This window comes from Macaca fascicularis, chromosome 3, assembly GCF_037993035.2.
Source record: "Macaca fascicularis isolate 582-1 chromosome 3, T2T-MFA8v1.1".
NCBI lineage: Eukaryota > Metazoa > Chordata > Mammalia > Primates > Cercopithecidae > Macaca > Macaca fascicularis.
The window spans coordinates 91,754,080-91,768,421 of NC_088377.1; the positions used below are offsets into that span (position 1 = coordinate 91,754,080).

The window sequence follows — 14,342 nt, forward strand, 5'->3', positions numbered from 1 at the left end:
TTTCTGTAAATTGTATATTCAGTGGAAGTCTAATCAGAAACTCAAAAGAATGCAACTGTTTGTCTCTTCTCTACCTATGATCTAGAAGCCCCCTTCTCCACCTCAAGTTGTCCTGCCTTTCCAGAGGAACCAATGTACATATTACACATATTGATTGATGTCTCATGTCTCCCTAAAATGTATAGAGCCAAGCTGTGCCCCAACCACCTTGGGCACATGTCATTAGGACCTCCTGAGCCTGTGTCATGGCGTGTCCTTAACCTTGGCAAAATAAACTTTCTGAGTTGACTGAGACTTGTCTCAGATATTTTGGGTTCACAGCTGAAAACATCCTACTAAACACTTTTTAATAATTATCCTTTGTCAACTGCAGGGCTTATGTTCCTCAAAAGTGTGTGATTGGCAGACCCCATTGTTGTGGGATTAGTATACTCAGGCTTGCTTAGCATGCAAATTGTTTTTGGTCTGGTGAATTGTACTGGTTTGTTTCTGCACTGTAACGCACTGTGATGGTTTTTTAGAAGTGTGTTGGATTGTTTTAATTCATTACTTCTCATAGTTGAAGGGTGAAAGGCAGTGGAAGATTTTGAGCTAAGAATTTTGAGACCCAAACTCTATTTCTGGATTCCCTGTGGGGAGGGTTACGGGAAACCAGCAAGGGATCTAGGGGCAGTGGGGGCTGCTGGTGACAATTTTCCCCAGGTCTAAAAACAAGGGGAGGGAGTTTTTATCGAAACATACAGAGAGGAGATGCAATTGTTGGGGCCACCTGAAAGGCAAGGGAATGAGATGGCAGCTGGTGGTGGCTGGCTGGGAGATAGCCAGGGGAACCAGCACCCTACCCTCTCCCTCCTCCCACCTTTGCCCACCCTTGCATCTCCTGCTGACGCTTGCCATTGGTTGAGGCCAGAGGGAAGCCAGAGGACCTGGGCAGGATGCAGTTCTTAGAGATTAGCTTCCTGGAGCACCCAGCAGTGTGGAGAAGGGTGGATTATGGATCTGGAGGGGCAACTGGAGAGAATGCGGCATAGAAGTGTCTGCCAGTATTTACAGATGGTGTGAACAGCTAGCGAAATGCAATTCCAGTATCACCTTTTACTTTTCTGTATGCAAAGCTGCTAGGTGTGTCACCCAGGGTCACCGGAATAGAATTCTATGCTTCCCACCCATCTATCATGCAGTCATTCTTATACACCGAACACTGCGTCTTAAAATATCCCCCTCTGGTATACCCAAATAGCACACAAGAGAGTGTGATGATATTACCCAAAGCACATACTGGTAACACAGTATTTCTTTGAAGTCCCAATTTTATTTAAAAAATTCCTGCAGGTTTTGTATTTAGCTTTTTATTATAAAATGTCCATGTTAATCATATGAACATGGAAATTTCAGTTTGAAAAGCTCAAATTAAATCTGAAACATAGGTCTCCTACAAAACAGTGTGTAATTTTTTTTTTTTAGAAATTCACTTCATGCAGATCAGACTTTAAAACGGCTGCATAAAATGGAAAATCAAAGCACAGATCAAAGTATAGAAATGTATACAAAAATAGTGTTTCACAAATTCATTCATTTGTCTGTTTATTCATTTGTGTTGATTGCCTGTTCTGCTGGTGAGAAGTGTTTTCAGCTTTTGGTACCCAGAGCTGGAAGCTGTGTGCTCTGCCAGAGGCAGCCTCAGATAGCCAGAAGGGGCAGCATCTCTCTGCTACCTTCCGTTACCTTCTGTCCAAGTTCTCAAGGAAGGTTATGAAGGCACTCAGAGTTCTTTCTTGAGCAATCTTTAGAAAACGACCACATGGACAAACTGAACTGAAAGTACCATGTCCAGCCTTCACCTAGGAGTCATTACCAGAGGAAGTAGGGTTTGGTTTTTTGGTCTGTTAGCAATCATCTCCTTTTCCCTTTTTTTTTTTTTTCCATTCAAACCTGCAATATATGTAGAGTTTGTTTTGTATCAGGTTATTTTTATTTTTGGATCAATAAACATTAAAGATAGAAACCATCGGTGAAATTGCTTTTGTGATCATGCACATTGCGTTGAATCTGTCTGAAATCCTTGGTAATTATGTCCTGGCATTTGGGGCATATTGCATGACTTTTGGGGGACCACTTAAGAACCTGGGGAATTGTGGTGGTACCTCACTCTGAGATTGTGCAGAACATCTCCCAATTTGAGATTATGCAGAATGTTTTTTCAAAAGTTATGTAAGTACCCTGTAGCCTATCTCTTTTTCTTCATTTGTGATGTGTTTGTGAGGCAAATTACCAAAAGGCGTCATTTAATAAAAACAGTAAAAACAGGAAGAAAGTTTGCTCAAAGAGGATAGGTGGCCTTCCTGATGTCACTCAGTGGCCCCAGCAGGACTGCGGTGGAAATTTTGGCGTGAGAATTCTGGTCACACTATTCTTCCCACCAAAACCAAACCAAATCAAAACAACCCCCTTCCGCCCCAAACAAATTGAACTTTCAAATAGCTTTAAGTCTTGAAAATAAACCTTAAGGGGGAAAAATCAAGCTGTTCTTGGGGTCACGCCAGATCCATCCTTAGACCCCAGGCCCAGATTTTCCTGTTCAGGAAGAAAGGCATCAGCAGATCTGATGGGGGCATTTGGTCAGGTTTGAATGGGGTCACATGGAAGGATCCCATTTCCTGCTGCTACAAAAGTCTGCTCAAATGTGAGAAGCCACCAGTAAAGATGATTTCTAGAAACGTAGACTGCCACTCTAGGCTTTCTTGGTTGTGTTGGCAACATTGCTGGCACATGCATTGTTCTTGGAATTATAGAATTGCTCAAGAGACACTTACTGAACTGCACAAAGAGAGTTGCCAGCAAATAATTTTCTAAGCACAGATGTTTCCGTATCCCTTTAGCTCTAAAAGATCCATCTGTGTCATAGAAAGTCGAAGATGTGAGCTTGGCCAAACCCGTAAGAATCTCTTCCATTGGATCTACTGGAAGATCTAAGTTCCCTGTCAGACCTTTGTTATTGCAACTTAAAGTGAAGTTTTTCTCCTTTTTTCAAGGAGAAAAGAAAGAATAAACCCTCAATAAACACTTTTCAGATCAGGCTAGGAGTTTTTGCTTGTGTTCTCACTTAGACTTTTTAGAGTTGGTATCCTCCCATTTCTAAAGATGAAGAAATTGAGTCTCAACAAAGTTAAACATTTGGCAAAGGTTTTCCACCTCTCAGAAGTGATCAAGTGAGGCCCAGTTTTGTCTGATTTTAGCACTTATTTTCTTTCCACTTGTACCCATGAAGTCTCTTAGAATTCAGTGGTTCTTCACCTTACAGAAACCAGGAGACCCTTCCTCCCCTCTTAATAAAAGGCACAGCCATATTATATTAGCCACAATTCCAGGCGATTCCTGGACATCTTGGGATCTGTTCTTGGACCCCAGATATAGAACCTGGTATCCAGAGAGAGGCCATGGTCATTTGTGTTTTCCTGATGCTCCTATGAGACCCCCTTGGTGGCCTGATCCATAATATCCTTACAAGGAGGAGATGTCCTCTGGCCTTTTGCTCATCAGAGGCTAATTTGGTTCCTCTAAGTGAAGACAGAGTAGGGAGAACATATATTTTGTATAACTTGCTTCCTCTCCTAGGGTATTTGAATTAATACAATAACCTATTTTGGGAGGGAGATGATGTCATATAGTTTCCATTTAATGAAAGTATGGATCAAGCAGTTACTATGTTTGAGTTCCTGACAATATGATATGGTTAGTCAGAGTAGAATCTAAAATAGAAAAAAATGACTTAATTGTCAAGGGGAAAGTAGAAGAGTATGGTCACCAGGCTGTGTTTCTTTCTCTGCTCCTGTTTTTACGGCATTGTAGTATAGTGGTTAGGATCTTACCAGTTTCCTCATTAATTAATGAGTACAAAAATAATCATCGATACATGTTCACATTGTACTTTACGGGTATTGCGATTTCTTCCTTTTTTTCTTTAACAATATTCTTTGAGACTCGGTAGATGGATATATAATCTTTGGTATTTTTCAAACAGAATTGCCCTTGGAATTTTTTTTGTAGAGATTCCTGAGATTATGTCCCAGAGAACACATTTTGGAAAACACTATTCCAGAAAGATCATGGTAAATCAGAAGGGTAGCTGAAAACCAAATCCTAGCCTTACGTAAGCTTGGTTACATACCAGCTATATGACAGAGATCAATTACTTCACCTCTCTAATTTTCAATGTTCTCATGAGTAAAATGAACATAATCATAGCAACCTAACTATTGGGAGGATTAAATACATTTTTAGATATAGGACACTTAGATCTGTGCTTGATATATTGTAAATTTCCATAGGTGATAGCTAAAAAATTAGAGAATTATAGATTTAGTTAAGTGGGCATTTTTTATAAGAGGAAGAAAAGCAAGAACATGTCCTATCTATCTTCTTCATCTGTTTCATACCCATCACCACTAGCGGCCCCTTCCTGCCTTAGGGAACTTACAGCTCCCATTTGAAATCCTGGGTGGAGTTTTGTGGAATTTTTGTTCTACCTAAGTCAACATCTTCTTTAATATTTGTACGGCAGGTCAGTGTTTTTTCATATTTAATTTTTCATATTTTTTCATATTTAATTTTTTTGAAACAGGGTCTTGATCTCTCACCCAGGCTGAAGTGCAGCAATGTGATCATAGCTCACTGCAGCCTCGACCTCCTGGGTTCAAGCAATCCTCCTACCTCAGCCTCCCAAGTAGCTGAGACCACAGGCACATGCCACCATGCCTGGCTAATTTCTTTCTTTCTTTCTTTCTTTCTTTCTTTCTTTCTTTCTTTCTTTCTTTCTTTCTTTCTTTCTTTCTTTCTTTCTTTCTTTCTTTCTTTCTTTCTTTCTTTTTTTTTTTGAGACGGAGTCTTGCTCTGTCACCTGGGCTGCAGTGCAGTGGCACGATCTCGGCTCACTGCAACCTCCGCCTCCTGGGTTCAAGTGATTCTTCTGCCTCAGCCTCCCGAGTAGCTGGGATTACAGGTGTGTGCCACCATGCCTGGCTAATTTTTGTATTTTTAGTAGAGACAGGGTTTCACCAGATTGGCCAAGCTGGTCTTGAACTCCTGACCTCGTGATCTGCCTGCCTCAGCCTCCCAAAGTGCTGGGATTGCAGGTGTGAGCTACTGCACTCAGCCAATTTTTCTTTTTTAATTTTTGTAGAGATGAGGTCTCGCCATGTTGCTCAGGCTGTTCTCCGACTCCTGGGCTCAGGCAGTTCTCCTGGCTTGGCCTCCCAAAGTGCTGGGATTACAGGAGATCAGTTTTTACATTGCTAACTCATCTTTTATTGGTCTAATGGGTAACTGACATGAAAACTGCCTGAAGAATCTGTATAAAGCAATCAGGAACAGACCTGTTCTGTGGTGAATTTCCCAAATGGAGAACCCTCTCTGGCTTCTGCGGCCATGTGTGTTTACAGCAGCTCTGATGCAGGACTGGTTGCTACCAGTGTGGCAGATGTGAGCTTTCTCTCGAACATCTGGTTGGTAGTATATGGAGGATCCCTTTGCCTAGCTAAGGAACATGAGGACTAATTTACATGATCTAAAGAGGTTGGAGATTCATTGCATTATCCTGTGCAATAATGACATGAGACAGTGCTCTGTTTGTGAACGGGGCCACTGGAGAAGGAAAATCTGGTCTTTATCCAAGTCTCATGGGATGACTCGCAGGCTTTAGCAGACTCCCACTGGGTTTTGGTATAATTATTATACTCTGGGCTGCATCCTGAGGATATCAAGTTCATGAAAAAGTAATTCTGGGACAAGGTGACTCAATCTGGAGGGAGAGCCAGCAGGCACCAACTCCTGGAGAAGCGGATCATTTTGGATGCTAGGACTCAAATCTTTGCCAGGTCAATATTCCTCAAGCTGTTTTTCCCCACCAATATTTTTTTTTCCTCTTGAAGTCAGAGGACTGAATGTCCTGAAATTGAAAGTATTAGGAAGGAGAGAAGAGAGCAGCATTCTGGAACACAATACCTTTTCAGGTAGATGTGTGATTGGAAAGCAGCCTTGGCGGGTGCTCACTGCACTGCCTTTTAGGGCCCCTTCTCACTTACCTCTGTTCCTGTCTAGGGACTAAATTTTCTTTTCTCCCTAGTTTTCTAATTCCCAGTTGCCTCTGTCCCACCTAGGATAAACCTACTCATGGATGAGACATGTAATTTCTCTACTCTATGTCATTCTCAACCTTTTAAAATCTGAAGACCATTCAGATGGAACAGAGGCTGTGAATATTCTCTCTTATCTATTGTTTACTTTCCCAGAAGTGTTTCCCAGAATTGGCAGGAAGGCTCATGCCAGCCTCAGAGGCTTTGATGACGTGATGGCTAATGCACTGTTAAAATCTACCAAGGTAAGAAGTAGATGTCCTAATGGTACAGAAATAAATCCCCCAGAGGGGAAGCTGGAGGACAATGTGAGGACCATGAAGGCCCATGAACCACACCAAAAGATGCATTTCTAGTGTTTCATCTCAGTCCTCTCACATTAGGGCAAATTAAATCTGCTTCCTTAAGTCCTGAAACACACTCGGAAAGAGGTCAAAGGACTAGTACCCTGAAGTTTGGGAAACAGTGTAGGACGTGCCCAGCAGGAAGCTTTAGGACAAGCAGCTACCCTGCACTTACCTTCCCTCTCCAGTCGTAAGCTATGGGACTTTGTAGTGTTAGGGTGAGAACAGGATAAGAACTCTTGATAGATAGGTGGGTATATGGACTGATGAATGAATGAATCATCTGGACATGGGCACAAGTGGAAGACCACCCCTCCATGTCCTGCCCAGAAGAGTCCATGGCCTTCTGATTTAGTTCACTCCTGATCAACAACATGGAGAATGTACACATTATTTTTTGTGCTCTTCTTCTTTTTTTTTGGTAAGAACAGAAAATGTGAAGAGAGGTGTCTCCTTGTTAAAGAAGACTAATAAAATTGTATGATTTTCTTCTTGACTTTTAGAGTCTGGCTCAAGGAAGTGTGAGTAACCCAGAGTTGGAAATTTGTCTAGTTGGAGACTTCATCCAGTGGATGTCACTAAGGCATCTTGGTGGCCAACCCTGCCGTCATTCTTGTCTCAGTAACAAACCATGCCTGGCCTTTGCCTGGAACTGCTTTGTGACCTGCAGCCTTTCCTCTCCTCAGCTGCCCCATTTCTGATTGTAGGACTAGCTTTTTTTTTTTTTGCTTGGGGTCACACCTTCTCATAGCTTGATTTTTCTTTGATCTTTTCTCCTGATTAACAGAAGTTATTTCTGTGTGGAATGGAAGATTGTGAACTTTATCTTTGACTTAAAATGCCAGTCACTGTTTTGAAAGCTGCCAACACAATATTCCACTCCTAATTTAAAATGGTAAGAGAAGGCAATTATTCTCTTACTATAGTAGGATTTAGTTTGTATTGGACTATGAAGACTTGAAACTTGATCAGAATTTTGGCTTTGTAGTATGGAGAAACTGCCCAAATCAAAGAGTTCTAAATTTTTAGGGACTTTACTTGGGCACTTTATACATGGGCAATTGCCCTAGAAGAAAATGTGAGACCTTGCAACCCAAGCTGAGGAACTAACTGTCTTAGGAGAGATTGAAAGGTGATTTAAGATGAAATATTCCAAGTTACCATATTCCTGCTTTTCCTTCCTATTTAATTTTTTACTTGCGTATGTCATGATGTCTTTTAGGACTAGGTCAGAACTTCTGAGCTTGGGGTGAGGGTCGGAGGAGGAGCACACATCCCTAACAGAATATGTCAGAATCTCACTGAAAGGAAGTGGAATTGGAAAAGCTTATTCAACGTAGTGTATTATTTTGCATTTGAAAAACAGCAGCACTAAAAGCAACAACAAAAATCTTACTGTTTCAAAATACTAAAGTGTCAATGTAGATGAAATTATCTTTGAAGGAAAAGATTCAAGTCTTAAGCCAAAATGCACGAGGCATTGAACTTTCTTCCTTTTGCCTGTAGGTGGAAGATGTGTCATGTTGATGTCAAAATCTGCATATCAAATACGTAAATACATAGTAATCCTCCTGTAATATCAACAGTGCCACACTGTTCAGGTTTAATTGGTGTTTTCAACACTGCCAAAGGAGTGGTAAATGAGAGAGGTCATTTAAATTATCAGCTCACTGTCAAATACTCGTGACATAGAGCAAGGCAAAAAATGTTTTTAGTCATCTCAGTTCTAGGTTTCGCTGTCTTTGGTGCCTTAAGATCTTTTCTATATAGCAGATCAATCTTACCACCTCCATTGAGGCTGCTGGAGAAAAATCACAAAACTGCTTACATGTAGGCAACTGCGCATCATGGTCTTTGCCTCAGCGGGGCCTTCAGTTTCATCTAAAATTCATGTCATGTGTTTCTGGTTCTCATCTCTTCCAGTTCCACATCTGAATCACTCCCCTCTCCTCGGGACCTTTCCTGTGACCTCACCCCACTGCTGCTCAGCAGATGATCTGGTCGTTTACCTCACAGGAGAGATGGATCTGTCGTGCGTGCATTCCTTCCAATTTGGCCTTTGCACAGGCAATCTTCCTTGCCTTCTCAGAAATCCTACCTGTTTCTGAGGAATGGCTGTGCCTCTTCCTGAGCAAGATGGGTCCTTTCTGGTGAATCTGAGATGCCGCCATTTCCACCCCCTTTGAAACTTTTCTTACCATATGACACCCTCGTAGCTCCTGCCTCCTTTCTTTGATCAGTTCTCTCTGGCCTAGAAACAGGGTTAGGAATTGCTCCTTTGATTCTTTATGCCCCCAAGTTCTGGAAAGAGTACCTGCACGCTCTTCAGATTCCTCTCCTTCTATTTGCTCAATCTACTGTGATCTGTCTTCTGACTGCCATTCCACTCATAGCCCTTGGCAAGGACCCCAGGGACCTTCTGGTTCCTAAATCCAGTGGACACTTTCAGGGCTTTTGGTTTTTCAACTTGCTTGAATTCTCTGTAGCAATTAAAACTGTCTCCTTTGGTTTCTATGAATTTGCTCCTGGTTTGACCATACCTCTGGGTCCCCAGGCTCCTGTCAAGGATTCTCCTCCTCTGCCCATTCTTTAAATAATGATTTTTCAGGACTGTCTTTGGCCTGTTTCTTTCTGTACATCATATTTTCTCTGGGCTTTTTCATACACTGTAATAGCTTTACTGTCACCATACTCTGGTGATTTCCAAAGTCTAACTGTAGCTCAGAGCATCTCTCAGAACCTTGGCCCTGTCATGCTATTTACCATATCTCTACCTGGATACCACAGAGCTGTCTCAAACCCTGTATGTCCAAAATGATTTCTAATTTGTTTGAAGGAATCAATGCCTACTCAGTCTCTCCCGCAGAAATCTGAGGTCATCCTTCACTCTGTCCTTCATCCTTTTCATCTCACAAGCCATTATATACTGTGCATTATATTTCTTAAAGATTTATCTGTTTCCTAGCTCCAGTTCTGTCATTTATTGCTTGGACCATTAAAAAGCCTCTTAATTGGTCTCATTATTACTATCTTGCCTTCTTCTAATCTGTCTCTAACATTGTCACCAAGGAGTGCAGACCTTTCCATGTGGCTCCCTCCAGAGAAACACTTCATTGGCTCTCCATGGTCTGTACAAGAAAATCAAAGTTCTGAGTCTTGCTGCCTAAGCCTTTCGGTAATCTGCCCTCTGTCTATCACGCCACCCTTGTCCACTTCAGTTCCACACCTCCAACCCTGGGTTTCAATACTATTGAAAAATCACAGTCCCTAGAATGTAGCCTGTTATTCCTGCAGCCCCTTAGCCCAGTGTTTGACACACAGTGTTTAGTAAACATGAAGAGGATTTCTTCTTTGCTACTGTTCATTGTGATTTGCATTCTTCACTAGGGAAAATGTCTAACATAATAAATGTATTATGGATTCTCAGATTGTGTTTGAAATGTGACTTAGTCTATTTACCTGTTTGATGAGTAAGTCTCTTCTCTGGGACCCTAACTATTGGTTAAGCTCATATGACTTCTAGAATGGTGAACGCATTAACTCTAGCAATAAACTATTTTTAATTTCTATAAAACTATGATGAAAATTTTTTGTGAAAACAAATTTTTCATGCACTTTTTGCCTACTGATGTGAGTTTTGAGTCTTTCTGGCAGAGCAAGTTTGATCCTTCTTTATTGTGATGGTCCTTCCAGTGTTTGAGGATGGCTGTGCTCTTTTCCTTGGGTCTTCTCTTCTCCCTGCTAATATACCAAATCATATCAAGTGTTCTTCTCATCGCATAGTATCAACTCTCTTTGCCTTTTTGAGAGCTCCTTCTTTTGGCTCCAGATTTTCTGTGTATTTATGTGTTTACCAACTTGTTCACCTCTGAGAGCGTCCAGGACCACTTTCCTGATAGCTATTAAGCTTTGTTAGTGCAGACTGAGATTACATTAGATGCTTTGGCAGCAACATCACTTCATTGGCTCATATTGACTATCTGTTAAAGTCATCCCTTACTTCTACTTAAGGATGGAAACCACCCATTCCTAACATCTGTCTTGTTGCATTTTGGTTGAAAGTTGAATAATAAATCTGGTGCTAGTACAGTTATGTTTTTGTCCTAAATTTTATCCTTGTTGAATTTCATCTTGTTAAAGAAGGTCTTTTGTGAATCCTGATTCTGGTCATGTAAAATTTTCAACATTTTCTCTGGCTTTTTCTCAGTATAAGCTTATAAACTGGTGACGTTCAGTGGGGTTAGATAAAAATATCTATAAATAATAGATATTCTTTATTGAGCATTAACTATACGCTGGTCATCATAGTTTGGTATTTCCATGTGTATCCTTGGTGGTTTCATACAACACTGTGAAGTAGGCACTATTAATACCTTTATCTTACATGTGAGCCACTCAATCAGATATAGGTCCTTCATGGTTGCCTCTGGAAGTCTTATTTTCAGTTTATATTAATTTTCTTGTCAATATTTTTGATGGGAGTTTTTTTTTTTTTTTTTGATGGGAGTTTTTAACCAGCTACCAACACTCCACTTAACTTGTACTAAAATCTAGTATGTACATTTCTTATAAAAACTCTATAGTATGATAAACTCTTTTCTTGTTACTTTAACCATTGTTAGTGAATTTTCTTGTTACTTTAAACATTAAGAAAACTGTGGAAAATATAGAAAGTTATAAAGAAGAAAATAATGATCACCCTTAATATTATCATCCATCTTATAGCCACTATTAACTTTTTAACATAGTTATAGTCTTTTTACATATATACCTAATTTCATGTTTCTTATGCTTATCAATTCTTCCCTAGTTATAATGCCCAATTCTTCAAAAAATGCAGTGTATTTTAGTCCATCTTTCAAAGAAACTCTTATATAAGTGACAGGACAATATTAGTTAATACAGTGATTATATGTCCTTTAAATATTTATGATACTAGATTCCTCCAACTTTTGAAAAACGATACATTTACAATGAAAAATAACATATTTCCTATTACTTACATGTAGTATTGGTTTGTGAAATGAAATTGAATGATATTGAACAATTGGTAATACATGTGTGAATCTGTATACAATTTTATTTAAAACATATATCTTTGTTAATGACAGTGAAAAAGAAGAAATAGTAGCACATTTTATGAACAACTAGTTTTAGAATAGAATAAAAAATCATTTTTCATTTAGAATAATTACTTTTGCTCCAAAGAAAATTTACCTCTTGAAGGAATCTGCATGGACTCTGACTTATTGGGTAACTACTTTGATACTTAGGTTTATTTATTAATATAACATTATAAATATATCTTGGGGAAAATATATGAGCTATGAAAATGTCTAGTAAAGCAAGAGATGTGTATCATTTATTTTGTTACTCAGGAAAATGAGTTCTTCATATATTCCTAAAGTATATTAGTTATCTTCCTTCTGCCCTACTTTTTAAAGGCATCAAGTACAATTTGTTACTTATGTCCTCTGTCCCAAAGAGGCTGTATGCTGTGTCTTTAACTTATCTTTGATTTGTTATTTGTGGACCTGGCTTGTCTATTCCGCTAAAAAATACATTTTTTAGGATCAAGTGTTGGGGCCTTGTTTTTTCGTATTTCTGGGTGACCCCTGTTTAGTATGGGGCCTGTGTATCCCATGATTTCTTTGAGTGTTTATTGAGTTGAAGGGAGTATCAGAAGATGATTGAGATGGAACTTATCATCATCCTGGCTTCTAATACTGTCCCGATGAAGTAGATCAGGGGTCCCCAAACCCTGGCCTTGGACTGGTACCAGTTTGTGGCCTGTGAGGAACCGAGCCACACAGCAGGAGGTGAGCAACAGGCGAGGGAGCATTACCGCCTGAGCTCCGCCTCCTGTCAGATCAACAGCAGCATTAGGTTCTCATAGGAGAGCAAACCCTACTGTGAACTGAACATGCGAGGGATCTAAGTTGCAAACTCCTTATGAGAATATAATGCCTGATGATCTGTCACTGTCTCCCATCACCCCCAGACAGGACCATCTAGTTGCAGGAAAACAAGCTCAGGGTTCCCACTGATTCTACATTATGGTGAGTTGTATAATTATTTCATGATATATTACAATGTAATAATAATAATAGAAATAAAGTGCACAATAAATGTAGTGTGCTTCAGTCATCCTGAAACCATTCCCCCCGCCACCCTCTGGTCAGTGGAAAAATTGTCTTCCATGAAACTGGTCCCTGGTGCCAAAAAGGTTGGGGACCACTGAAGTGGATGAATGCTTTAGTCAGACAGCTTTGGTCTACTGTTCACAAGCAGCTGAGTACCAATTATGCATTCAGCATTGTGCCAGATGCTTTGGACAAAAAGACAAATAAGGCATAGCTTCTGTCTCTAAGTCATGCACAGCCTGCTAAAGGAAACAGTTATATAAAGAAATAAGTGCAGTGTAGCACAACACTTGCTCAAAGCCACACAGCCTGTGAGGGGCAGGACTGGGATTCAGTTTCTTTTTGTTCAACTCCACAGCTGCCAAGCCAAGATGCTTCCAGAACAGAAAAACTAGGAGAGCTGATAGTTTTTGCTCTACTCCTCAGAGCAAAACATCAACCTTGCTCCATTAACAGAAAATGCACATCTTTCTTTTAAAACATTATTAAATTAAACATTTTGTTTTATTTGCAAATTAGGTCCTCCAGAAACTGGGGAAAGCTGATGAGACAAAAGACGAACAGTTCGAAGAATATGTCCAGAACTTCAAACGGCAAGAAGTGAGTCCATTTGTTTCATTTCTGGAGTGGGAAATGGTTTAAATGTGTTTGTGTCTTAGCATATAAGCAAAATGCATTAAGATTAAAAAAAGAATAGGTGGAGTTGGCACTAACTTGAGAGTAACACTTGCTAATTCTGTAGAATTTCCTATGGAAGATGGTAAAAGGCCATAGACAGTAGATTTTGGAATTCCAGGAGATAAAGACTCTGCTGTCCTGGATTGCTTTAGTTTTTTATTATACTTTATTTTTTGAAACAGGGTCTCACTCAGATTGCCCAGGTTGGCGTGCAGTGACACAATTTTGGCTCACTGCAGCCTCAACATCCTTGGACTCAGGTGATCCTCCCACCTCAGCCTCCTGAGTAGCCGGGATTACAGGTGTACACCATCACATGTGGCTATTTTTTGTGTGTTTTTAGTGGAGATGGGGTTTCACCATGTTGCCTAGGATAGTCTTGAACTCCTGGACTCAAGCGATCTACCCACCTAGGCCTCCCAAAGTATTGGGATTATAGGTGTGAGCTACCAGGCCCAGTCTTGGACCACTTTAATACAAATGACAGGTCTATAGGAATGCTGGTGTTTCTGAAGATTTATATTTCATTGAACATTAGAAATGCAGTAGTTTAACACTTCTGGTAAAATAACCTTAATTGTTGCATGCTTCAAGAGCATGCATTCGCAACAGGGAGTATACTAATACCTTCCCTAAGGGGCTGAAAATTGGTTCTTGGTGGGTGAAGAAAACTTTTTCAGTGTATAAAGCAAAGATAAACATACATTAGATAAACAGATACATAGTATACTTATGATATTAAAATTTTACAGGCGGTGTAATTAGGAAAAAACATCTCAAAAGACTCCTTGGGAAGGTGACAATGGAAAAAAAAAGGTTGAGAAACAGATTGTGGTGTTTGTTCCTTTAGTGTATGTGTTTAACAGACATGTGAATATAGAAACTATTTTTAAACTATGTCTTGGTCTCTAATGCTTGGATAATTGGCTAGAATATCTCTCTTTCGGTAACACACATAAGGGCTGGGGAGGGGAAGATAGGAGTGGGGCCGTCTGAGGTTAGAAGCCTCAAATCTAGAGATCATCTTAGAGATGGGGTGGGAAGAA

At 40.1% G+C, this 14,342-nt stretch overlaps 1 protein-coding gene across 2 annotated transcripts in view; it reads left to right on the plus strand.

Moving 5' to 3' along the window:
- LOC102127478 (amphiphysin) overlaps nt 1–14,342 on the plus strand; it is a 246,419-nt gene that overhangs the window by 76,702 nt on the left and 155,375 nt on the right. For both annotated transcript variants that reach the window (XM_005549757.4, XM_005549758.4), the window contains exon 2: nt 13,138–13,218. In XM_005549757.4, the coding sequence (XP_005549814.1) occupies nt 13,138–13,218 (81 nt within the window). The remainder of the gene's footprint in view (nt 1–13,137; nt 13,219–14,342) is intronic.